Source organism: Eschrichtius robustus, chromosome 6 (genome assembly GCF_028021215.1).
Source record: "Eschrichtius robustus isolate mEscRob2 chromosome 6, mEscRob2.pri, whole genome shotgun sequence".
Lineage (NCBI taxonomy): Eukaryota > Metazoa > Chordata > Mammalia > Artiodactyla > Eschrichtiidae > Eschrichtius > Eschrichtius robustus.
The window spans coordinates 35626699-35650837 of NC_090829.1; the positions used below are offsets into that span (position 1 = coordinate 35626699).

General features: G+C 36.4%; 1 protein-coding gene across 9 annotated transcripts in view; it reads left to right on the top strand.

Moving 5' to 3' along the window:
* Positions 1-24139, top strand: part of MME (membrane metalloendopeptidase) — a 287069-nt gene that overhangs the window by 243362 nt on the left and 19568 nt on the right. For all 9 annotated transcript variants that reach the window (XM_068546130.1, XM_068546128.1, XM_068546126.1 and 6 more), the window contains 7 exons: positions 1343-1479; positions 1589-1682; positions 2829-2957; positions 3727-3825; positions 6412-6492; positions 7828-7931; positions 20838-20896. In XM_068546130.1, the coding sequence (XP_068402231.1) occupies positions 1343-1479; positions 1589-1682; positions 2829-2957; positions 3727-3825; positions 6412-6492; positions 7828-7931; positions 20838-20896 (703 nt within the window). The remainder of the gene's footprint in view (positions 1-1342; positions 1480-1588; positions 1683-2828; positions 2958-3726; positions 3826-6411; positions 6493-7827; positions 7932-20837; positions 20897-24139) is intronic.

The window sequence follows — 24139 nt, forward strand, 5'->3', positions numbered from 1 at the left end:
ATAATATAAGTACCAGATTTCTTTTTAACTCTGAAAAAGGATAATTTATTCATAGAACTTGCCATGTTCTCATCAAGGCCATCTATGGAGGTGTTCAGAGCAAGAAGGGAGAAATAGAACACAAGAAACAGAAAAATCTATAGATTCCATTTATAAACATCAATTGACATCTTTTTGCTTAGTTGTAATTCCTTAGCTAGTATCTAATAATCTCTTTTAAGGCTATGCATGTATTCTATGTATTAGTTGATGCACACAATCAAGTAATGAAGCAACATTCATGGAAAAATCTACAAACCACCACATTCAGTGATGGAATTCTCTTTGGCACTAATTGCTGAAAACAAGGACTTTTTAAAGGCATAACCTACTGAGTTAGGAATTTCTTACATAGAGCTTTTTAATATAATAAGTGTTTAATAAATATGTTTTGAAATAATGGTCCAAACTGCCAAAGGAAATCAAGAAAAGTACATAGCATCTCATACTTAGTAAGTGATCAGTGTATTTATATACTTCTAGGCATATATATATAAAATGATACAGCCTAAGATATTGGTAATCTTAAACATTCTCAAACATTGAAATGTGGCATTTCAGCAAGATCTGCATAATCTCCACTTCTGCTGTTTTTTCTTATATCCATTGGTGGTTGAATAACCACAATTCCCATTTAAAGAATAATAGATAAGACTCCATCTTCTGGCAACTCCAAACCCAGCTTCTGAAGTGTGAGAACTGCATGCCTGTAGACCTGATATTGATAGCTTAAAGTACATTTTGTTCATCTTCATTGGACCATCTGTGTTATATCTATACATCTACTATACCTCTGCTAGGACAGCAGTGTGCTTTCATTTACAACATGAGCTCCACTGAGATGTATTACTGTGTTCAAATGGATTGTTTATTAATATATCCACTTTTAAGAGATAAACATTTTATACCCATTTAAATTTTTGCATAAACCTAGGAAACTTTATGTTTACAGCTAAATTTCTTTTTCTTTTTCTTTTTCTTTCATATTGGTTAGACCAAGAATTTGACAATGAGCCTAATTTCTAGCATATGTTCACTAAACTTAGAAGCTTTGCTTTTGCTCTTAAATGGTTGGTTTAATTCTTTTATTTAAATAATTATGCTACAGATCTAATTTTTATTCAAAAATTGACTGAAGCAATTAGAGAAAAATCCCAAACAGATATCAAACTGACCATTGTGATAATTATATAGGGATGCAACTGACACTGTAACCATGTCTGACCCTGTAACCATAACTGAGTCTTGGAACCAAGAAGAGAAATCCATAATTACTGAATGTTTTGTGCCTGCTTTTTTCCAGCCATTCAGCTGGTCAAATTTCACAAATGAAATCATGTCAACTGTGAATATTAATATTCCAAATGAGGAAGATGTGGTTGTTTATGCTCCAGAATATTTAACCAAACTTAAGCTCATTCTTACCAAATATTCTACCAGGTAGGTATGTCCGAGTGCCCATGTCCCCAAAGTTTACATTTAATATCACTCTTTAGAAGCTTTGCAGCCTCATCTTTTCTGTTGCTGGGTGGTGGGTTTTTTTATGCAGAGATCTTCAAAATTTAATGTCCTGGCGGTTCATAATGGATCTTGTAAGCAGCCTCAGCCGAACCTACAAGGAGTCCAGAAATGCTTTCCGCAAGGTGAAGAAAAAATCTCTCTTTTCTTAAGACTTAAAGCATAAAGCGATCCATGGTTATGAAGGCTTGCCATGTACATTACTAGAAGTGGTAAACTTTGCCAAGAGACAAAATGCCAAATGCTGGGTATGTTGCCTGTATTTAAGCCACGTTGCCTAGGAAAGCCAGTTTTCGGGTGCTCTGTGGTCCTATGATTGTCTACTCTGGCACCGTGATTGAATTGCCTGGGAAGGGCATGTATTGGTTATTTGAGCAGTTCATGGAAGAATACTAGCTTGGTTTTTTGTTGTGTTCAAAGTGATTTCAGGGGTATCTATCTCAATTAATTTGATTTTTCTGGTGCTTGTAACATACTAGACATTCAGACAGTTGGACCACATTGATGTGGACAATCCCCTGAAAATATACCTACCTGGAGATAGCCTTAAGACCTTTTATTAGACTGGACCTACGTTATTGAAAGAATCATCATTTTCGTCCTATTGTGAGGGGAGAGGGCAGGAGGGATTGAGGAAGGAGAAATTCTCACAAATGTATTGGTTGGTGTCATGCAAAGGAAATAGCTCCCTGATTGATTGAAATTTTTAGTTTTTACCCTTTAAAAGAAAATGTAGACATATTTTTTAAATTAGAGAATGTAAAAATGGTGTTTTGCTAAATTTCCCTTCCGTAAGTTAATCCCTTTATTGGTTCTTAAATTTGTACACATGCAGTTCTTCTAAGTACTGGAACTTCAGCAAAAACTTTAGAAAACAAGAATGTGTTTTCTTGTATACCAGATCTCTCCCCTGTTACATTTATTGAATATTACTTCACATTTATGTTTACACAGTGGCAACAGTGTTATTTTGTTTGGTGGAGAGGGTTGTTTTTTCTAACGCTGTCTAGAAAGATATTAACTTGCAACAGCCAACAGTTTTTCTAGGACGTGCTACTGAAAATATACCTTATTTCCAGATCATATGTAAGTAATAATTCAATTGGATTACATTTTATCCTATGCAAGGACATCCTGACATGTGAGGAGAAGCAATGAATATTGCAAGAATTTAGGAGACATAAAGAATAGAGTCCTGTGAAATTTGTGCTCTTACCACACTTCGGCCGTCTACTCTTGGTCAAATGCCATTTCCTTTTTCTCTCCCATAGGCTCTTTATGGCACAACATCAGAAACGGCGACTTGGAGACGTTGTGCAAACTATGTCAATGGGAATATGGAAAATGCTGTGGGAAGGCTCTATGTGGAAGCGGCATTTCCTGGAGACAGTAAACATGTGGTAATGTTTTCTGCACAATACTCTATCAGCATGTGTTTGCACTGATGGGCAATTACAATAGTCCATCATTTGGTTAAAATTTTATTAATTGGCAAAGAACTTCTGAATCACAATTTGCCATTATTTCCCAATAAATCTTATTCTCCCTCTCCCGCAGGTCTGGTTATGTTTCTGATCCTAATATTGTTTAACCCAAAACCAATTGTCCATTTTCCAGAAGCAATGTATTCACAATACCCAGTCACATGTTCTAATGATACAGTCATTTGTAATCTCTTCTGTTACCAAAATTGACTAAGAATTAGTATTTTCTTAAAAACCAGAAAGTAAACCAGGGTTTATTTGAAGTGTAAGACATGTACTTTATTTTTTATTGTTACTGAAATGAATACAAGGGAACTTAAAGACATGGTGAAAGAATCTATTGAAATGCTACCTCATGCTTAACTAAACTACTAATAGTAATGACAGTATTTTATGTTAGTTCGTCTTTCATGATAATGGAAACCATACATTCTGAAGGTGATTTTTATTAATGTATGCATTATGACCTATTTAATCATTAGTGTTGATAGTAGCAGTGTTGCTTTAAAAATATAATTACCCACATATATCCATTTGTTTAGATCACCAATTTGTTTATAAATTTACATTTATTAACATATCATTGAATCACATAAAGACAGCTTATAGCTCTATTTTTTTTTTAATTTGTGTTATAAAAAATTAATTCATGGCCTAAATTTGCCTTCTGTTCTTTTGGTTTAAGGTTGAGGATTTAATTGCACAGATCCGGGAAGTTTTTATTCAGACTTTAGATGACCTTACTTGGATGGATGCTGAAACAAAAAAGAAAGCTGAAGAAAAGGTAAAGAGCAAGGCAGGGCAAATTATCAAAGAAAAATCTATAAGAAAAGATTAGCTTTTAAGAAATTTGGGGAAAACGTAGTATTCAAAGATTGCGTAAAATAAAAGCAAGCTCCTTCAAGATGTACTGTTTCCAGGAACACTTTTCATGGTTGAAGATTTTTTTTTCCTATGATTTTCATCTTTTATTATCTCTTTGTAACTAGCTCCTACTCTCCATGTTTGACTCAAAACTTTGAAAGATCTCCAATTTTCCTTTTTTATTTTTTAAAGGAAGTCTTCACAAAACAAGAGGAAAATCTTGTGTGAACAAGAAAGCACTAAAAGATATTATCAGTGGTTCATATTTTTCCTCCTTTTATGAAAAATATTTAAAAGACCTCTACCAATATCTAAAAATATCCCCTAATCTTTAATGTAAACTTCTAGCTAAATTTTTTTTAAGCATGCACTATTTAGTTTTTTTTTAAATGACCTAGGGAGAAAAATACTAAATTTCTATTCAAGCAAATGTAAGGTAGTGCATTATTTGAGTACTATAAGGTGACCTACAGTTAGAGGGATGTTGAAGGAGCTTTTTATAACTATTCTTATTTACCCCCATTGTGCACCTTTTATTGGGACTCTTAGTATCTTGCATTAGAATAAAAGTGAGATGTCTAAGGAAATCTCAGGTTTAAATTTACTATGCCATTGTGTTCATAACTATATAAACCTAAACGGAACCTGTCCAGTGAAAACTGTAAGTGTTTATGAGCAGTATTCACATGCAGCCTGATTATTGCTCTGTAGTTAGGGTAACAGGAAGAACAGACCATTCTTTGAACTAACACAGAAAGAGTCCATAAATCTATTATAATAAAAGAATCAAGCTGTAGTCTAGTTCTCTTTCAGGATTAGGTCACATGGAAGGATTATCTTTTTCAGCTATCACAGAGCCCTGAGTGGGTCAGGTCTAGAATTTGGCACCCCAGTATAGCTATCTTTCCATCATTCTGTAGGTCCTCAGAAGTTCAGGCTGGATTTGCTCCTTTCATGTTCTAGCTATCACAACGTGGTACTATTTGATGTAGCCAATCAAATTGTTCTAGGTAATCATTTCCCAAGGTGGTATCATGAAACTCTGGACCTGCCAAGTTGCTCTATGAAAGAGTCCCATGGTCAAAAAGAGTTTAGGAAACATTTCCTGCAGGAAGGCTTCCCTGATCCCACCCTCGACTAGGTTTTATACCTGTAGGGTGTGATTTTATGGCACCATACATCACACTTGAGAGTTAATATTCATTTTATTGCCTACCATTGACCATTATAGTAAACTCTCCAGGGGTAGAAATGTTTGCCTAACATTGTATCCTCAGCCCCTTACAAAGTACCTGGCTTGTTGTATACCCTTAAAGACAAATTGAATGAATAAATAGACTAATTCATCCCATTGGACACTTACAATTACTTAATTTTAGACTCTAAGAAGTCTTTCAATGAAGAAGCCTGCTTAACATTTGTGTCACAGTATTTACCCCAAATATTTGACAATATATCCTTTTCATGTAGTACCTCCTATTTCTGTAGATTTTGTATCCCTTAGAACACCTTTTGGGGAAATATCTTCTAGAAAATAAAGTGCCATTGAGAGGGAGATGATTCGTTATGGGCTGATGGTATGGAAAGGAAATGGGCTTGGCCAAACTGATTTAGTGACACATCTGTCTGATCCACTGGGGAAATCCTACGCTTATGAAACAGATTTGTAACAAAACCACATCCATTTGATGGTAAAACAAATAATTCAGAGATGCAAGCTTAATATCCCATGAAAATATTAAATTAGTTAAATTATTTGAATAATGTGATATGATAAAATCAAAAGTCAACTATCTTTGAGAAAAATGAGAGAAATAAAAAATAGAAATAGAAATAGCAAGTAGTAAACAAGTGGTACTGATGAAATAATTACAATAAGTAAACAATTTTAAAATAATAAAAATAGAAATAGTAGTAAGGTAGTGGTAAATATGAGATGGTATAACAAGGAAAACCCTGTTTTCTACTTGTTTAACTAATGTCATTCATTTAACCACGGGAAGTTAGGTACACTAGCTCTGGAGACCAAAGGAGAACATAAAAACTCCAGGAACCAATATTTAGAAAGAATATTAGCATTAAACCTGTAAGCCCACATCTGTTTTCTCAGCCAAATCAGTGAAGTGAAAAGATAATTATAAGCTGCTAGAATGGAAGTTCTAAATATTACCCCTCCTGTAAAATTGAAGAAAAAAGCCTTGCAGAGAAAAAGTTCATAAAAGTACAATACATGTGGAACAATGACTTGTCAGTTTTCATTTTGGTTTTCTTGGGAAAGCTGCAGCCTATGAGAATAGGGTATTAGAAGCTAAATTTCAGAACTATTTTTTGTTTATTTTGAACTCCAAGAAAAAGCCAGTGCAAAAGATCTCTGTTTAAACGTTGTCAGATACTCATCTTGTACACAGTATGGATCAGGTTATTCAACTGCTGTCAAGGGCAAATTATAATGTTTGCATTTGAAAGTTCATAATCATGCTCACATTCAATATTCTTATTTTCATAGGCCTTAGCAATTAAAGAAAGGATCGGCTATCCTGATGACATTATTTCAAATGACAACAAACTGAATAATGAATACCTTGAGGTAAGTCTTCATAAAGACTGCACTGCTGATGCCTGGGGCTGGTGGCAATGTCATTTCTAGCTATGGGGGGGGCCAGAAATTATGTGAAATAGCCTACACCCAGAGGTCTTATTATATTGATATTAAGCCTTTAACACTGAAGCCAGAACTATGTTTGTTTTAGTTTTAGCCTATTGTTTCATGGGCTGGTCTGTATTTGGTTTTGTTATTTTGCTTTCCATACATTCCATTTTAAGAGTAGTGATAAAAATCTGGTGTTTTTTTAAAGAGCATTAAGACATAGACATTTAAGTGATGAACAGGCAGTACTCAGGCTTCTTATCTCATTTTATACACGCCTGAAAAGTCAAATCTTCAGCTTTCCTTCCACTTTCTAATTATTCCTCCACTGGGTAAACCAGGTCATGCCTTCTCTATTTGAAAAAAAATCTACTATTTGAGAATGGGGAACTATTTTATTCCCCTTTGGTAATGTAACAATGAAAAGAAAACAGAGTTGATTGAAGTCATTACAGTATTGATTTCAGACTCAGCTAAAGATCCTGTTGTTAACCTTGCAGTCACCACAACTGCTTGAAACCCTGGTGACAAGGTGACCCTTGCCTAGATCTGGGGATGACAGCGATTCCTAATCCGCTGAGTGCACGGGAGTTTGCAAGGCACAGTGTCCTCTTTTCTTTTTCCACTTGCAGAAAAGCTTGACTTTTTAAAAAAATGAGCTGGCTGTAACATGTGAGTCCCCGGGGCCCTTGTGCAGGAGTCCAGTGGCTGAGCACATAGTCTCACAGCTGAATTGCTTGGGTTCAGATCTCAGCTACAGCTCTCACTAGCTGGCTAAGAGCATAAGCTCAAAGCCGGACTCCTAGGGTTCAAATCTCAGCTCCATCACTCATTAACTTGGGCAAGCTTCAGTTTCCTCAGCTTTAAAATGGTGGTAACGGCCCACCTTCATAAGATTATTATGGGGATTAAAAAGTGTGATATATGAAGTTCTTATAACAGTGTCCTTATAACATAGTAGGTACTAAATATGAATGCTTTTATCTTGTCTGTCCTGTAAGGATGAATATCAATATAGAAAAGCTTGTCTGACATTTAGTTTCATTTGACTCATTACAAAAGAATAGACTGAAGTAGTGATTCAGCCAGCGCAGCAGTGATCTGTAATATAGAACTAAGCTAGTTGGAACTTAACTTTTCTTTGGCAAGTTTTAATGTCCTCTGTTAACTTTATTAAGTGATAGAATTTAAGAAAATATCTCTTCATGCTATTTAGCAAAAACTTTGAAGATACCGGTTTTAATATTTTTCCCCAAATCTTTTAAATCAATATAGTTGAGCTACAGGGAAGACGAATACTTTGAGAACATAATTCAAAACTTGAAGTTCAGCCAAAATAAACAGCTAAAGAAGCTTCGAGAAAAGGTGGACAAGGATGAGTATGTATATTCCAGTTTTCTAACATGTTCATTCGGAAGAGGGACTTTGTCGCATTAAGAGAAAGAACCTGACTTAGAATAATGTTAGAAGGTGTAGTGTTCTCTTTCTGTTGAGTACTTCTAAGAGCATCTAAGAATGTACTAAAGATGAGTCAGGGATTTAATCAAAATTTAAACTTTTTTCATTAAGGCGTCCTTAGACTACCTTTGGTTTCTTCTCATATTATTGTCTGTCCCCTCTACTTTGTCTGTGGACAGGGCTCTCAAGAACACCTTAGCCTAAGTAATCCATAGCTCCTTCAAGCCTTCTCTGAGGCTGTATTACTGTACTCAGCATTAGCATCTGCCCTCAGCCCCACCTGTGTTCTATCGGTCCGTCATCCTGCAACTCCATCCCCTTCCTAGATTGCTCCAGGTAACACTTCTGTCAACCTTGTGGTAGCCAAATATGAGATATCAGGAATCACTCTCATTCGTAGTTTTCAAATGCTCTTAATCTCTGCTTACTAGTGGCATGAGTACATTGTAGTAACTATTAGCTTAATGTTCATTTTTCAGTTAAATGGATGTGTCTAACATATTTATCAACATAAGTGTTTATGCACTTAAATCCCTAGAACTGCTTGTGCTTTTAGCTCCTAGAGAACAAGGGACCATTCAGCACAGTGCTGGGCACATAGGAGGTTTTCAGTTAAAACTAAATTAATGAAGGAGTGAGCAAGTGAAAAGTCAATATACTAATTTGATTTTTGTGGTAACTGACACAATACCATACCAAGTCCAGGTGTCACTGGGAACTGGGAGAATCAAAGGTGAGCTTTGATTGTATTACATTACATTACAACAGCAGAGGGTATGGAAGACGTGTTATAATAAATTGTATCACCAGGAGGGAAATGTGCCAAGAAAGATACAAAGTGCAGAAGGACTATTTGATAACAGGGCTCTTCTATTAGTAAGCCAAGTCCAGGTTGGACAAAATTCCTAATATGGAAATGCCGGTTTATTTCAATCCGTGTACAACATTTTGAGCCCTTAAGGTACCCCGAAAAAGAGATTGATTTCTTTTGCTGACCTCTATGTTTACACTGGAGCAAATGTTATATTGTCTGGTGCTAAAAATGAGACAGCAAATGTCACAGAATGTTTAGTGTCCCAGGTGGGAAAGAAAGATGGAGAATGGGCACGTATGGTTTGTGTTATAATCGGTTGTCAATCCTATCTCTAGAAACAAATAAAAAGTCATCAAAAATAATATCCTGTGGGAAAATTTATAATCTGAGAAGTTCCTTATAAGTCTGAATATTTTTATTTCTTTAAAACTACATATAGTTACACTTAATGGTTGTTAGCACTGCGTAAAATATCTACATACAAATATCATCAAATATTCTTTTTGAAAATAGCTAATATAACCTGCACCCACCTGACGTCAGAAGATTTCTTCATAATTTTAAAAATAGTTGTTGAATTATTGCTTGATGTTTTCTTTAGAAGTTAATATAGTCCCAGCTCCATAATCATTTTGTAATATGGTGTGCAGTTTTCATTCCGTTTTATCGTATGTGTTGATTTTCTCTGAGTCTTTTTCTCTTTACTATAGATAATCAAAAGTGACAGTTGTATATAATATTTAAATGAATATTTGCTCAGTAGCATGCATAGCTCAGTAGCACTTTGGATCCTTTCCATGAGCTTCTGACTGTTAATCACAAGTGCAATATGACGTATAAGGTCTTCTCTGCCATACCAGGCTAGTTTTTCTTCCTTCCCCATCTTCTACCTGTATGCTGAGTACAAGGGTTCAAAACTCAGGCTGCACTTTAGAGTCACCTGGGGCAGAAACAGAGACACAGATGTAGCGGACAAACGTATGGACAGCAAGGTGGGAAAGTGGTAGGGTGGGGTGGTGGTGGGATGAATTGGGAGATTAGGATTGACATGTATACACTAATATGTATAAAATAGATAACTAGTAAGAACCTGCTGTATAAAAAATAAATAAAATAAAGTTCAAAAAAAAAAAGAAATAGTACTGATTCCCCAGCTCTACAGCACCCTAGGTTGTGATGTACATACCTGTAGGTGGGGACCCAGGTATTGGTATTCTTTTTAAGTCCCATGCCCCCTTCTCAAGTCAGAACCCCTGCGTTAGTGTTTGTTCCTTTTTGTGTTGACTCATACTTGCTCATATTCAATTTTGTGAAATTTTTTTACAAGATCATGTCTTTAATTTGGCAATTTAGCTTTAAAATTTAGTGTTTGTCTTCCAAAATATTGGAAGTACTTTTGACAGTGATTGCATTAAATCATTAGGACTGTACCCTGTAGATTACAACATAATAAAAGTTCTTCCTATTTTGTTGAGTTTTCTTATAGTGAAAGTTTTTGACTTAATTTGTACCTGCTTAATAGCAATAAAGTCACTATGTTTTCTTTCCTTTTTCATATAACATCAAGTTCAAGTCCTCACTGTGTATGTTCAGGCAGATAACATCTATTGCTTCTACTTTATTCATGTAGCCTGCAGTTAACTCAGAGAATTACACTTTCAGGTGCTCAAGTCCTCACTCCCAGGGTCTTGCAGGATAAACAGGTGTCCATATCCACAGTAGATGAGACAGAGACGAGGAAAGCTATTGATTATAGTAGGGTTATATTGTAGGGTATTATAGAGAAATGATGATGCATTAAATTTTCAAGGCAGCAATTAATTTAAATAAATTCAGTCAATTAACCAAATAGTGAACTTCAGGACTTTTTCTTTTCTCACTCCACATGCTCTCACCGGGCAAGCTCGTATACTTATTTGCATCTTCTACTGTCATTATGACCACTGAATATATGTATCTGGCCCAGGTCTGTTTGCTGCGCTCCAGATCCAAATGTCTAGCTGTCAATAAAACATCTCCATGCAGGTGTTCCGTTGACCCTACAAACACAGCATTTGCCTTGTTGAGCAAAAATTTATCATCTTTCTCCCTTGATCCCCCTAGTTTCCAACTTCTATCTTATTGCTACCAAGACAGAAACCAGGGGTTCATCATCCTAGACCAATCCCTTTCTATCATCTCTGACGTCTACAGTGATACCTACTTCAAATCCCATCCAAAAAAAAAAAAAAAGTTTACATCCACCAGCTGCTAATTAAATATTTTATAGGCATGAGGGGCTGTGGATCTCCATCTTAACCATCTCCATTGTCATGCCTTAATTCAGACATTTCTCATTGTTCACCAGAGTGATTATAATATTTTCCTAATCTTATCATCAATCATCTCACAGTCCTTCAGTTAACTCTCCATGCTACTGCCTTAGAGAGCTTTTAAAGACACAAATTGAGTCATGTTATTTTCTGATGAAAACCTTTCAATGCGTTTGTTTTGCCCATCTCATGAAGCGTGTACAGGGCTCTGCGTACCTCCCTGTAATAGCACTCCAGAATTCCTTTAGAGTCACCCTACCCCACAGCATTGCCCCAAATCTCCACCCATAGGAATTACTGTAAAGTCATTGCTGCATCTCTTCCTCCTCCTTATCCCTTACCTTGGGCCACCCTTTCTGCCCTGTTCATTTAACAGAAACCTACATGGTGTGATTCAACTTGAGCGCTATCTCCTTACTCATAGCACCCCCTTACATTATTCTCTTCATCTTGTCCCTGTGCTATACGTTACACACATTTTAGTCACAGCACCAGTACATTTGATTACATTTAGCTGGACTAGGCCTTGTTGAAAGCAGAAACCATGTATTTGTATCACCAGAGATTGAACATTGATGAGCAGAATGTCGACCTTCCCTCAATGACGATGGAGTGAATATTGATAAAATTGCCAGTTTGTAATAATGCTTATAAAGTGAACTCAGCCACTAAAGTAAATATTGACACATCCAAGCATTTCACCATCATTGTTGGTGAAGATGTCCAACATGATCTCTGCTGTTCTCTCTGCTTAAAAATTCAAAAAATTAAGGAGGTCAGGAAGTCTGCATGTGATATGCCTGAGTTAATCATCTGGCTAAAAGGACTTCTGCCCATTTGAGCCCCTGGCAACTGCAAAGGACAAAGATTTAAATTTAAAAGGCTCTTGGCTCATGTGGTTTCTGAGTGCCTAGCTTGTGTTTCCAAAATTATCTCAAACATCATGTTCTCTGGGGACTTAATGACAGTTTGTAAAGAGTTTCAAACACATCGTGTTATCAAATAGTAATAATGTTAAATTGAGACTGTAATATCCATTGGCAAAATTACTTAGTGATATATCTAAAATGATTTACTTCCAGTAACATGATTATTCACTTAGACTCCATGGAACAAACGTAAACCTCTGAAAAGAAACAATGTACTAGAACAAAATAAAATGAATTCCTTTTCTTATTTTTAGACTTGATATTATTTTGTTAGTTTCTCAGGACAGAATTTTCTGTAATATAATTGGGACAGATAGTGCCAGTGTTTGTAAATTATGACCACTGAGCATGTGGAGTTGCATTTTGTAAACTACGAAGACTTATTTCATTGCTGCTTCTTTCCTGCTGTTGTACATCCAAATAAAAACAAGCTGACATTAACAGCAGCCAGCTCAATAAACATTTTATCCAGCAGCTACAGTGTGCAAAGCACTGTGCTAAGGATATAGCACAGTAATTAATGAGTAAGGATAAAGAGGATAAAGTAATGAGTAAGACTCATAGCTTGTAATCTAGTAGAAGAGGCAGGTGAGCAACGATGAAAGCTGATAGAAAGCAGAGTTGGTTGGTGCTATTACAAGACAACAAAGTGCTAGGATAGCACTGTTTTTTAAACCACAATTAAACCTTAACTGATTAGTAAAACATTCTCTGGAAACAACATGTCAGCATTTAAATTAATATTGAGGTGAACAGAGGATTCACTTAAAACAAAACCAGACAGAATGGTTGGTTCATTTCTGTCTTCTCCTTCATTGCTTCAAGTCTGCTGTCTTTTCTAATCTGGGCTAATTGAATGTTTGCAAGCCCCTGAAATGAGTGGTGGTACTGAGGTTGGCAGCCCAACAGCTGTGGCTTTATGTGGTTCTTCCTGAAAGGCCAACACCACCAAAAATAGCAGGGTGGCTGGTACCGCCATAGTTTTGCCACTGCCGTGAGTTACTATCACTTTTTTGTGTCTCAGTTCTGCCAGTTACTATCTGTGGCCTTTTAAAAGCCATGAAGTTTCCTTATTTATAACATGAGCAGGTTGATTTAGACTCCATAACGTCTCTAAGGTTCTTCCCAGCACTAAAATTTTCTGGCCCTTACTGTGAAGTTTTGACAAGAGCCAGGATGTTTTACTCCCTGGCTTCTCCACGTCAAGTGACCCAAGAGAAAAAGAACATGTTCTTGGGAGGTAGGGAAGCACCTCACTTCTTTCTAAAATATCTCTTCTGATATTTCCCCTTCACTAATGTTTCTAGACTCAATCTTCTAATTAAGTCTGTATCATTGAACTTAAAGAAGCATAGTTATAGAGGACTTATGTGGGTAAATGAGATGGCACACAGGTGGAGAGTTGATAGGACCTGTCCAGGGTGGGCACGCAGAGTGCTGGAGACTTGGGACACAAGTGACTCTCCATGATGTAGACGTATGGGGAAGATACACCAAACAGATTATTCGGCTCATCAAGTACTACTCAGCCAGAAAGACAGAATAACAGATAAACTGAACTTGGACAAGTCACTCTAATTCCCTATGGCAGTATCTGCCCTGGTGTGCCCATGTTCTACACATATTGTAATAGATTAAAATGTTAGAGTTCCATCTTTTAGATTCCCATTAAGCCAACAGACTATGCAATTTTTCAACATGTTTTTGGGTTATAAGCAAAATACATTTTACCAGTAAAAACATTTCTGCATTTTAATTAGCACCCAAGCAGGGTTTTGTTTTCAGAGGGGGAAGAAGAAGTAGGGAGGGAAGATAAAAGTTAAAAGGTTTAAACAGGGAGAACTTTGCAAAAGAAGTCTAGAACTTTATACCAGTGTACCCTCTTGAGAGGGCAATGTCCAGATAGTACATGACTTCCAGTTTCCATGGCTCTCTACAGCCTGCATAACACCTAGGCTTAGTGCCCTCCACCCTCCCAGGGTCCCAAGGATGAGAAGGGTCAGTACTCTTGGGGCTTGGAAGGACCTACTGATATGCCAAGACCCAAATATGTATTGAGTGCCTATCATGTTCCCAACGCTGTGCTAAGCCCTAGAGATACTATTAAGAACAAAACATGAAATGCACAATTGGGACTACATTGAGCTTAAAAGCTTCTGCATGGTAGAAGAAATGAAAAGGCAACCTAAGGAATGGTAGAAAATATTTGCAAATCGCATATCTGGTAAGGGGTTAATCTCCAAAATATATGTCACTCCTACAATTCAATAGCAAAAAAATTAATAACCCAATTAAAAAATGAGCTAAGGATTTGAATAGACGTTTCTCCAAAGAAGACATACAAATGGCCACCAGGTATATGAAAAGATGTTCAACATCACTAATCATCAAGGAAATGCAAATCAAAACCCCAATGAGTTATCACATCACTACCGTTAGGATTGCATATTGTTTTTTTTTAAAAAAAAAAGACAAAAAGTGTTGCTGATGATATGGAGAAATATGAACCCTTGCACAAATGGTGGGAATACAAAAGGGTGCAGTAGCTATGGAGAACAATATGGAGGTTCCTCAAAAAATTAGATATAGAACCACATGACCCAGTAATCCCACTTCTGGGCATATAGCCAAAAGAATTGAAATCAGGATCTCAGAGAGATATTAGCACTCCCATGTTCATTGCAGCACCATTCACGTTAGCTAGGATGTGGCAACAACTTGTTTCCATCGACAGATGAAAGGTGAAAGAAAATGTGGTCTATATATGAAATGGAATACTACTCAGCCTTTAAGAAGAAGGAGATTCTGCAGTATGCAACAACATGGATGAACTTAAGAACATTATGCTAAGGGAAATAAGCCAGACACAGAAAAATAAATACTGCATGATTCTACTTCTATGAGGTATCTAAAATAGCCAAATTCATAAGCTCAAAGGAGAGAATCATGATTACTGGGAGCTGAGGGGAGGGGGAAATGAGGAGTTGTTCATCAATAGGCATAAACACTCAGTTAAGCAAGATGAATAAGGTATAGCATCGTACCTAAGGTCAGCAATAATGTATTGTACACTTAAATGTGTCAAGAGGATAGACCTCATGGTGAGTGTTCTTACCAAAATTTTAAAAAAGAACAAAACATGGAACATCCCTGCCTTCATGGAGTCACTGTCTAATGAGCTAGGCAACAATGGACTTATAACATCACGTTATATCATTGCTGAGGGTTATACAGGATGTAAGAGCTTTCATTTCTTTCCTGAAAGATCGCAAGGTTATTCTTAACCAGGAGAACAAGTACCAAAAGAAAATTCTGACAGAAAAAATCCACCCACCCATATATGTTCCAAATTGGGCATTTCTCTGAATTTGGCCCGTGACCCACATGAGGGCACACGTGCGTGCATGTACACACATATAGAGTTATTGAAGACTAAAAAGATGGAGTCTTGCTGCCAAACTTAGAACCTCACACAACCAACTGATGACTTCTAGGAAGAAAATTAGAGTAGCGATTTGTGTTGCTTTCTGTTGAAAGAGAAGTGGATTCTCCCAATGTCATGTCAGCATAGGAGTCCTGGCTCTCACCTCTCAGAGGATCAGGTGAGTCACTCAGAGTACTTCAGTCATGTAAACAACTCTTATGCAACAACAGTGAACAGTGGAATAGGCTCTTTGGTCCTACCGTGCTTTTGCCTTTGGGTAAAATATTGTACCTTAGGCAGCTGTGGAAAGAGCTTGTGCTCTGGAGTCAGGGCAGTGATGGGAGATGGGGGGTAGAGGGAGTGGGCAGTCCTGAGGTAAGATTCTTCCTCTGCCACTTATTCGCTGTGTGAACTTAGACAACCTACATAATACCTCTGAGCCTCAATGATTCTTTTATAAACTGAGGATAATAGCATTTACTTTTGCCTTGTGGGTCATTGTGTTGTGTATTGTGTAATGTGCTTGCCACATAACTTAGGTGTTCATTAAACAGTAGCTGTTGTTGTTAAGATCTGGTCATGATTAGACTTCAGGGTGGCGTAGAGGCCAGCATCCTAAAGCTTGTTAGGGAAAGGGGCAGCCCTAAATGTGAAGCAGTCTAAAAATGAGCACTTTCATTTTAAAAGAGGATGGCAAGGAAATGGCATTCATTTTTGTGATGAAATTTTATGTGTGATGCAGATCAACATGTTAGAAGTAGGGGATTTGATTGGAAGATGAGAGGGTCCTCTTTCTCCCTAGTTTATATATCCTTTTCCCAGTTGTATTGCTAAGTCTGTAAATAGGAACAAGAGTTTGAGCTATGATGTGCCTTAGTTTCTACACCTGAAAATTGGAGGTGTCCTCTATCTTGTATGTATGGTTTGAAAGGTGAATGAAAATATATAGAAAACCTTGAAGTCTTGATGAGGGAATATTAATAAATATAAAGCATTGCAGTGGCAACTGCAATTACAAAATGAGAATCCTCCTTTCCAGAAGTACTTGAGGAAGACAGAGAAAACCATTGTATTGTACTGCTGATTTCAAAGGAGTTGCTTCGAGGCCACAAGATGCTAAGAAATTGAACGCTTTCAGGGAAAGGGGCATTAACGATTTTGTTGCTTAAATTTTTAAAGTCACACATGAGTGAGCAAAAGAAGTTTTATTCCAGGTGCCTTTGCAATCCAGTGGGTTTATTATTTCCATAAGGCTATAGGATCAGTCTGTAGACTTCTGCTTTTCTTCCCTGCAGTAAAAATGATGTCTGTGTGCTTTCATCTCATCACCACTTAGGTTCTTCAGGGTAATCAGAGATAGAAGAGAAACACACCTGGTCCCCCTCTCAAGGGTATTTCAGTTATATTTCCCACCTACATTGTTAGTTCAGCTTCCAGGGCCATGCTGCTTATAATGGCCCTTTGTTCTACTGTAAGTGCCCCAAAACAAGAATAAGATTACCTGACAAAATTATGTCTCAGAAATTTAAAATAAAGTTTGCTTACTACTTGCTTCCCCACCCTTCACTTTATACCACACACACCCATACTCCTACACACATACCGGAGGCAGGAAGAGAATTCAAAGAACAGGGTGATATCTACTCCATCTCTCAGGTTCAATACCTGCTCTAGGAGATGCTCGTGTCTGGCCTCCATACTTTAAAGGTATCTTCAGATAACCTGCACTATCCATTATGTTAGTGGATACTTAGTTTTCTCTTTAGTTGTGCAATTTCTCTTTTCTATGCTGCTATTCAGGGTCAGATCTGTCTGTTTTCCATAAATGAAAACTTCTCCTGAAACTTTGAGGCTGCATCCAAATCAAAAGAACTTACATTTTTTGTTACATCACCAGTTACTTTGAAAAATATTTTCTTTGTCCTATTAATTTGGCTTTTATAGTAACATAGTGAAATATTTCATGATTGACCACAAATATTAGACATTGAGTCTGTAGCTGTTATCATCACTTCAAGATGTAATGATCCAATCACAGTACCTCAAGTTCTCATCATTCCCAGCGACAAAGTGCCCTGTACTTTTGAATCTGGGTAATTACCCAGAGGTGGTCTGAGGACACACTGTGAAAGATCTCAAGGAAGAAAAGGCACACACTACACACTAGTGCTCTGTGAACCTAACCACCATAATTCTAATTTTATTTGAGTGTCCTGTGGTCATAAATAGCTACCTATTTTCGTGAAGGTGTAATTCACAGTGGACATTTTAATATGTAAAACCCTCCCTGCTGGAAAGTTACAGACAGTAATCAAAGTGCAATCTTAAACCCCCTCAAAGTAATGTAACAGAAGAGCAGAAAAATCACTAAAACAAAAGGTGTGACATTTATTTTTACAAAAGCAATAAACATGAGATGGGTAACATAAACTTCATTCATCTGTGTCCTACTTCTGAGATCTGTTGCTATCTGAAACATTAGTTTCCTATATCTAGTTCCTTTCCTCTGTAATATAATAATTTAAAAAAAACAAAAACATTTTGAAGTGGCACCTTTTGTATTTCATTATTAGCATTGTGCCTGAGTCCAGAACCAGCAATTTGCATATTATTTGTTACTACCCATTAAAGTCCATGCAGAGTATACTATCACTAAATCAGAAGTTCATAATTGAACAAATGAGACCTGAAAATATGTTAAATTAATTTTTATAACAATTGAAATTTAATAATTTTAATAATTATAAGCTGTTTATGCATAAAATCTACTGCCATATTTGCTATTACCAGGGAGGAAGAAATTTTCCTCTACCCTTCTAGGATCTTCTGGCTGGTCTAAGAATTAAATTGACATGAGACAGATTAACAGGAGAAAAGTCAAACAAAGTTTAATAACATGTATACATGGGAGAGACCCAGGAAAACTGAGTAACTTGCCAAGATGGCTGAATCCCTCACCTTAAATACCATCTTCAGCTAAAGACAAAAGGAGGTTGGAGGAGTGGCTGGAGACTTCTAAGGGGAGGAGGGCAATTCACATGGAGACGGAAAAGCAAATGTTTGGTAAACACTTGTTCTCTGGGTCATGCTGAAACAATGGGATACAGAGTGAACTCTGATCTCTGGGCTCTGTCAAGTTTCTCCTGCCACACCTGGCCCATATTCTTTGAACTTACCTCTGCTGATGGCTCTATTCCAGGAACAGGACCTCTACCTAAAAAATTTTTAGGCAGTTAGGGGGCAGGTCAAAGTTTCTTCCTGAGTCTTTGGGGCCTTGATTTGTTTTCAGGTCAAAATAACCCTCATACCAAAGAGACATTTTGGGGTGGCAAGTTTTGCTCTCCTACACTATCAGAATGTTGAGGACACATCAGAGATATGTTTCTAAAGTCACTTCAAGGAACAGCGTTTCTCCTCAAGAGTAGTATGAGCACATTTCCTATTTTGCCCCTCCTGCCAGACAACCTTGAACCAAACTTGAGTCATAATAACTGTGTGAATACATATAAACATAGTCCTAATACATCATTTTCCCTGATCCTGAGTTTTATTTATACAAATGTTTTCTTTCATAATCCTTTGGGTCACACAAACAAAATCTACCTGTCCTGTGTAGTTTCTGATCTCTAGATTTTAGACTAACACCCCTGGGATTACAAGTATATGTTTTTGTTGCGAGTCACCACAAAGCATGTGGGAAAAGGTGGAGTTTAATTAAAATAAATAAAATTATATGCTTGTAATCAACAACTTGCAAGAAATTAAAATATTGATGACTCAGCTGTGATGCAATTAGGGAGGACTGAGCTATCTGTCACACCATCCTGTCTGAAATTGTTTTCTGTTTGCAACAACAAAATCAAACCAAAGAAGAAACACATTGATCAACTATTCCCCCACCCACACCCTCCATCTTCAAAGTTATTTTCTTCCTAAAGAAAAATTCACAGAAATTCTATCTGGATTTTCTTTTCAAGTCCCAAATCCTTTATATGAATGTCTTAGTCCTGTTATTGGAGACAGAATTCATGCTTAATTAGAATTTATCAGACAGTTGTTATATGTGGCCCTCCCTGAGTTATTTTTAAGAGATCAAAATAGGACTCACATCTGAAATCTGACAGTAGTTACTGAAATTGTAGCTAAAATGCTGATTTAGGGGTGCTGACTTTGTACTGCTTACCTTGCAAAGCAGGGTCTGGAAACAGTTCTGATTTAACCTCATTGCACTAATTACTATAAACTCCTTCCATGAGTAGAATAATAATTGCCACTCTAATTGTTGCCCTAAAAGTGGAATAACTACAATGCAGCCATTAGATAATAATATATGATTGTCTTAAGTGTATGCATGTGTGCTGACATTTAAGGAGGTATCTGAAGTCAAGCAGTACCCATTTTTCAATGAGTATATAAGGATATGTGTAATAGTCTATTAAGATGGTAATATTACTCCTGTTGCACAAAAGTGTTTAACAGTGATTATTGATGTGCGGTCTTCATAACATCTGAGCAGAAAGACATGGGAACACTGGCACCATCCTTTAGCTTAACGCTGGCTGGGTGGTTGTGTTTTTTCTCATTCTGTCTTGTATTATAGTTATTTATGCCTCTTTATCATCTCCTCAACTAGAGTTTTCTAAAGTCAGGAATTGTATTTTATAAAATCTTTAGATTCAATATAGAGCCTAATTCATGGCATACACAGACAAATCTACTTAAGAACCACCTGGATTTCATTTTACAGTCATTATACAAAAATATACCTTTGCTCTCGTAGCTGGTATGCCATATTTTAAAGAAATAATTTTAAATGGCAATAATCAGAGGCGGCACATTACCCAAAACTAAATACCTGCCAAGGGGATCTCTTAGTCCCCAAAAAGGCTCCTTGTAAACTATGAATTTAAAAAAATTTAATTCATAGTTTACAAAGAGTCTGAAATTTTAGCAACCTGTATTTCGATATTCTGTCAACTGCTCCAGAATTGTTGGCATAGTTTACCTAGTATCAGAAACACTGAGCTAAACACATTCCAATATAATTTTAATCCATTGCAGTTTCCAAAGAGATACATTAGAATGGGTTTTGTACTGTCAATTGCCTCCATTAAAAATTGATGCAAATTAAAAAACAGATTGCAGACCTGGATATATTCCTATATTTCAAGAAGTGGAAATACTTTCAATGAACTCTCTCACCTAGTGAGCTAATTTTAATTTGTTGATCATATTTTGAACAGAAAGTTAAGATTCATCTAGGAACAGTGATAATGCTTTTATTGTGGTGAGCAGATTAAATCAGATAATGCAGTATCGTTTGTAACAAGTTCTTATGTTTTCTATAGGTGGATAAGCGGAGCAGCTGTAGTCAATGCATTTTATTCTTCAGGCAGAAATCAGATAGGTAAGGTCTACTCCTAAATAATTATTTAATATTTCTCTGTTGTTCCCAAGCGGTAGTGCTTTGCGTGACCAATTTATTTTACTCCCCATAAAAGCACAGCGAGGCTGAGTTACGGATTTATTGAATATCCTCCTTGAAAGTAAATGCATCCATGCACCTCTTTTCACTATAATAGCAAAATTTAAATCAGTATAAATCACATTAAGTAGTTTTGTTTCTTTTACAATATTCTTATTTATAGTTGAATGGTTTATCATATTTCTAACTACTTTTATTTTATTTTAAAATACTTTTTAAAAGTCCCTTATATCTCCATAAAGTTATATTAACTTTAGGACTTTCTAAGCGTCAGCATCTTAAGTGGTTTAAAATTCCAAGAACCAAATTTTCAGAAATCCAATTTTTCTGTCAATTTTGTACGCTGGCACTGGTAGAGATGGTCCTGTTCTGTATCATCTTTTTTTCTAGAAGATTCCAAGAGGCTCAGAAAGTTGAAAAGTCAATTATACTAGGTTGAACCATATGCAATTTTATTTATTAACCACTTTTGATCAAAAAAATTTTATATGTTCCCTAGTAGTAGTATCACAGAAATATGCATAGAAATTAATACATGAGTGAATAATATAATGAATAATGAAATGGCTTAATATAACTAAGATATATTTTTTTCTTTTCCTGGGAATACTGCAACATCTTGAAACTGTCTCTTAAGTATCTCAGAAATAGACCCATTTTTTTCCCAACGGTTTTTAGTATGTAGAAAGGCAACCAACTGATTCAGTACTTCAGTGGGAGTATTCTAAACAAAGAGTACAGGCAACTTCTCCAGGTGTACTCAGTCCAGCCCTTCATTTCTAAGTGTAATCAAGAATCAAGAGGGAAGTTAAAATTTGATGACACTTTTCCCCATTGCTTTTATTTTATTTTATTTTTATTTTATTTATTTATTTATTTGGCCACGCCACGCAGCTTGTGGAATCTAAGTTCCCCGACAACGGATTGAATCCGGGCCCTTGGCAGTGAAAGTTGTTGAGTCCTGACCACTGGACCACCAGGGAATTCCCCCCCACCCCCATTGCTTTTAAACCAAGGAAGTGTTAATTTAAATTAAGAAATCATCCACATTTTCTTCTAGTATTTTTATAGATTTTTATTTTTGGAGCAAATCTTTAGTCTATCTGGAACTTATTTTGGTACGTGAGATGAAAATGAATTATGATCAGAAAAGTTTGTCTTTATGTAACAAATAGGTAATAAGTAAGGCATGTGTACTGGGTTAAAGTCAGTTAGTTCGAAGTCTAGGGTAATATGTCTCCCAGATAGTGAAATGATTACCTAAACCTAGATCAGAGCCTGTTTAATGATCAACTCAGAACCCATGCAGTCTATCCTTTGTAATGTATTCCTAGACACCATTCAGACCTTTTCTTAGAAGCGCCATTATCTTGGGAGAGTCTTCACTTTGAAGACCTCTTGAGGTCTGTCAGTGTAAGATCTAGTTCATTGTAGACTTGGACAGAACAGGATAATTGACTTTTAATGGAATCCCAGGACAAATTGAGGTGGCCTTGACTTGAATTCTGCATTAGGGCAGACTAAGGGATATTGCTTTATTTTAATCCAGCGCAGGATCCTATCAGACCTGACACTGATTTATCCCCATAAGAAGAGCCATACAGACCTTCTGTGGGAACATTCTGGCATGTTCATCCTTTCATTTCTTCTCTAGAGCAGGTCCACCCAGTTTAGGTCAAGACGGGCCTAGTTTGGCTTTGAATTACCCCATATCCCTGAGGCTGGCTCAAAATTGGTCCACCTCAGAGAGTCCCTGATCTGAGAAGACCTGGGAATGTTCTCATTTTGAATTTAATACCCTCAAACCAAACAAGCGTACAGCAAAAGGAAAAAGAAGGTAAAAGTTGGCTACCATTTCACAAAGTAGACAAATATCCTCTGAATAGTCAAGAATTGGCTGTGATAAGCATCCTTAATATATAAAAAAGACCTTTTAAAGATACTCAAGATAAATTCATATGATGGAAATAAGAAATCCGAAAAATTGCTAACCTCTTTTCATATGCTTTTCATATGCTTATCTGCTAATAAAAGCAGTTCAGAGAAAGGGAAAGTGTCATGTAAGAGGAGAAATATTTGACATGTGTACATTTTCTCCTTAACAATTCAGTTAAATCTCCGAAGTGGGGATTGTCTTAACTAAAAACAATTGAAGATCCAGATCTGTATCTTTCTTCTTGATAAAAGTGTATTTGTGTGTCTATCCATACCTAGACATATAACTTTTGCAGCACTATCTTAATGAACTTGATATGATGTGCATTACAGAATTAGAATTGGTATAGAATAACATGTCTCATAAATGATCCTCCCACCTTCACACAAATACCCTAAGCTAGATCACATACAATTTCTCATGGGATTAGTCTTTTTATGTTATGGTGAAAAATAACTTGTTTTATTATTGTGTAGGGAGTTATTCATATTAGTAATTTCTACTGTTTAATGCAGTTCCCACCACTTTTGTCATAACTCACACATGTAGGCTACATTCCAATTTTTATGCACCCTCACCACTTCACATAAATAAAAAAAGCCAACCTCCAGGACAGGAAGGCATGCTGAAAGTGTTAAATTCTCTTGTTCCTATTCCTTGCATAGTTACTCCATGGAACTTTAGGAATCTTTCATGCCGTAAGGAAAGCTGCGCTTGAAAGTTTTGTCAAATGTTTCTCTGTAAGTTTCAGACACCACTCAATCATCCTATTAAACTTTCAGGTCGTTTCCAAGGAAATGATCAAGTCACTTGGGAAGTCTTACTACTGCTGCATTCTCCTTTTTCATTAACAAGAAATTTTTTTTCAATTTTAGGAAATTTATGGATTATTTAGTGTATTCAGTCTGGGTGATCTATGACTACCTTGACATAATTAAATTTTCTAAAGTTGTCTTAGTCATTCTTAGGAGTCTTATTTTCAGACCTGAGAATTAAGAGTAAATGTTTCTGAACATATTGCTATTTCATTTAATATAAAAAACAATGTTTAATTTTTTCCACCAAAATTGAGTTTATCTGAATGCACTCTGAGCTTTATATCAAAGGTTCTAAAGTCGAATTGCTTGCAGCCTTAAAAAAATAAACCAGGGCAGTGAGTGGCTGGGGGTGGGGAGAAACAGCCTTTTGTTTCATGGACCAATGACTTATTTAATTAACTAACTTGTTGA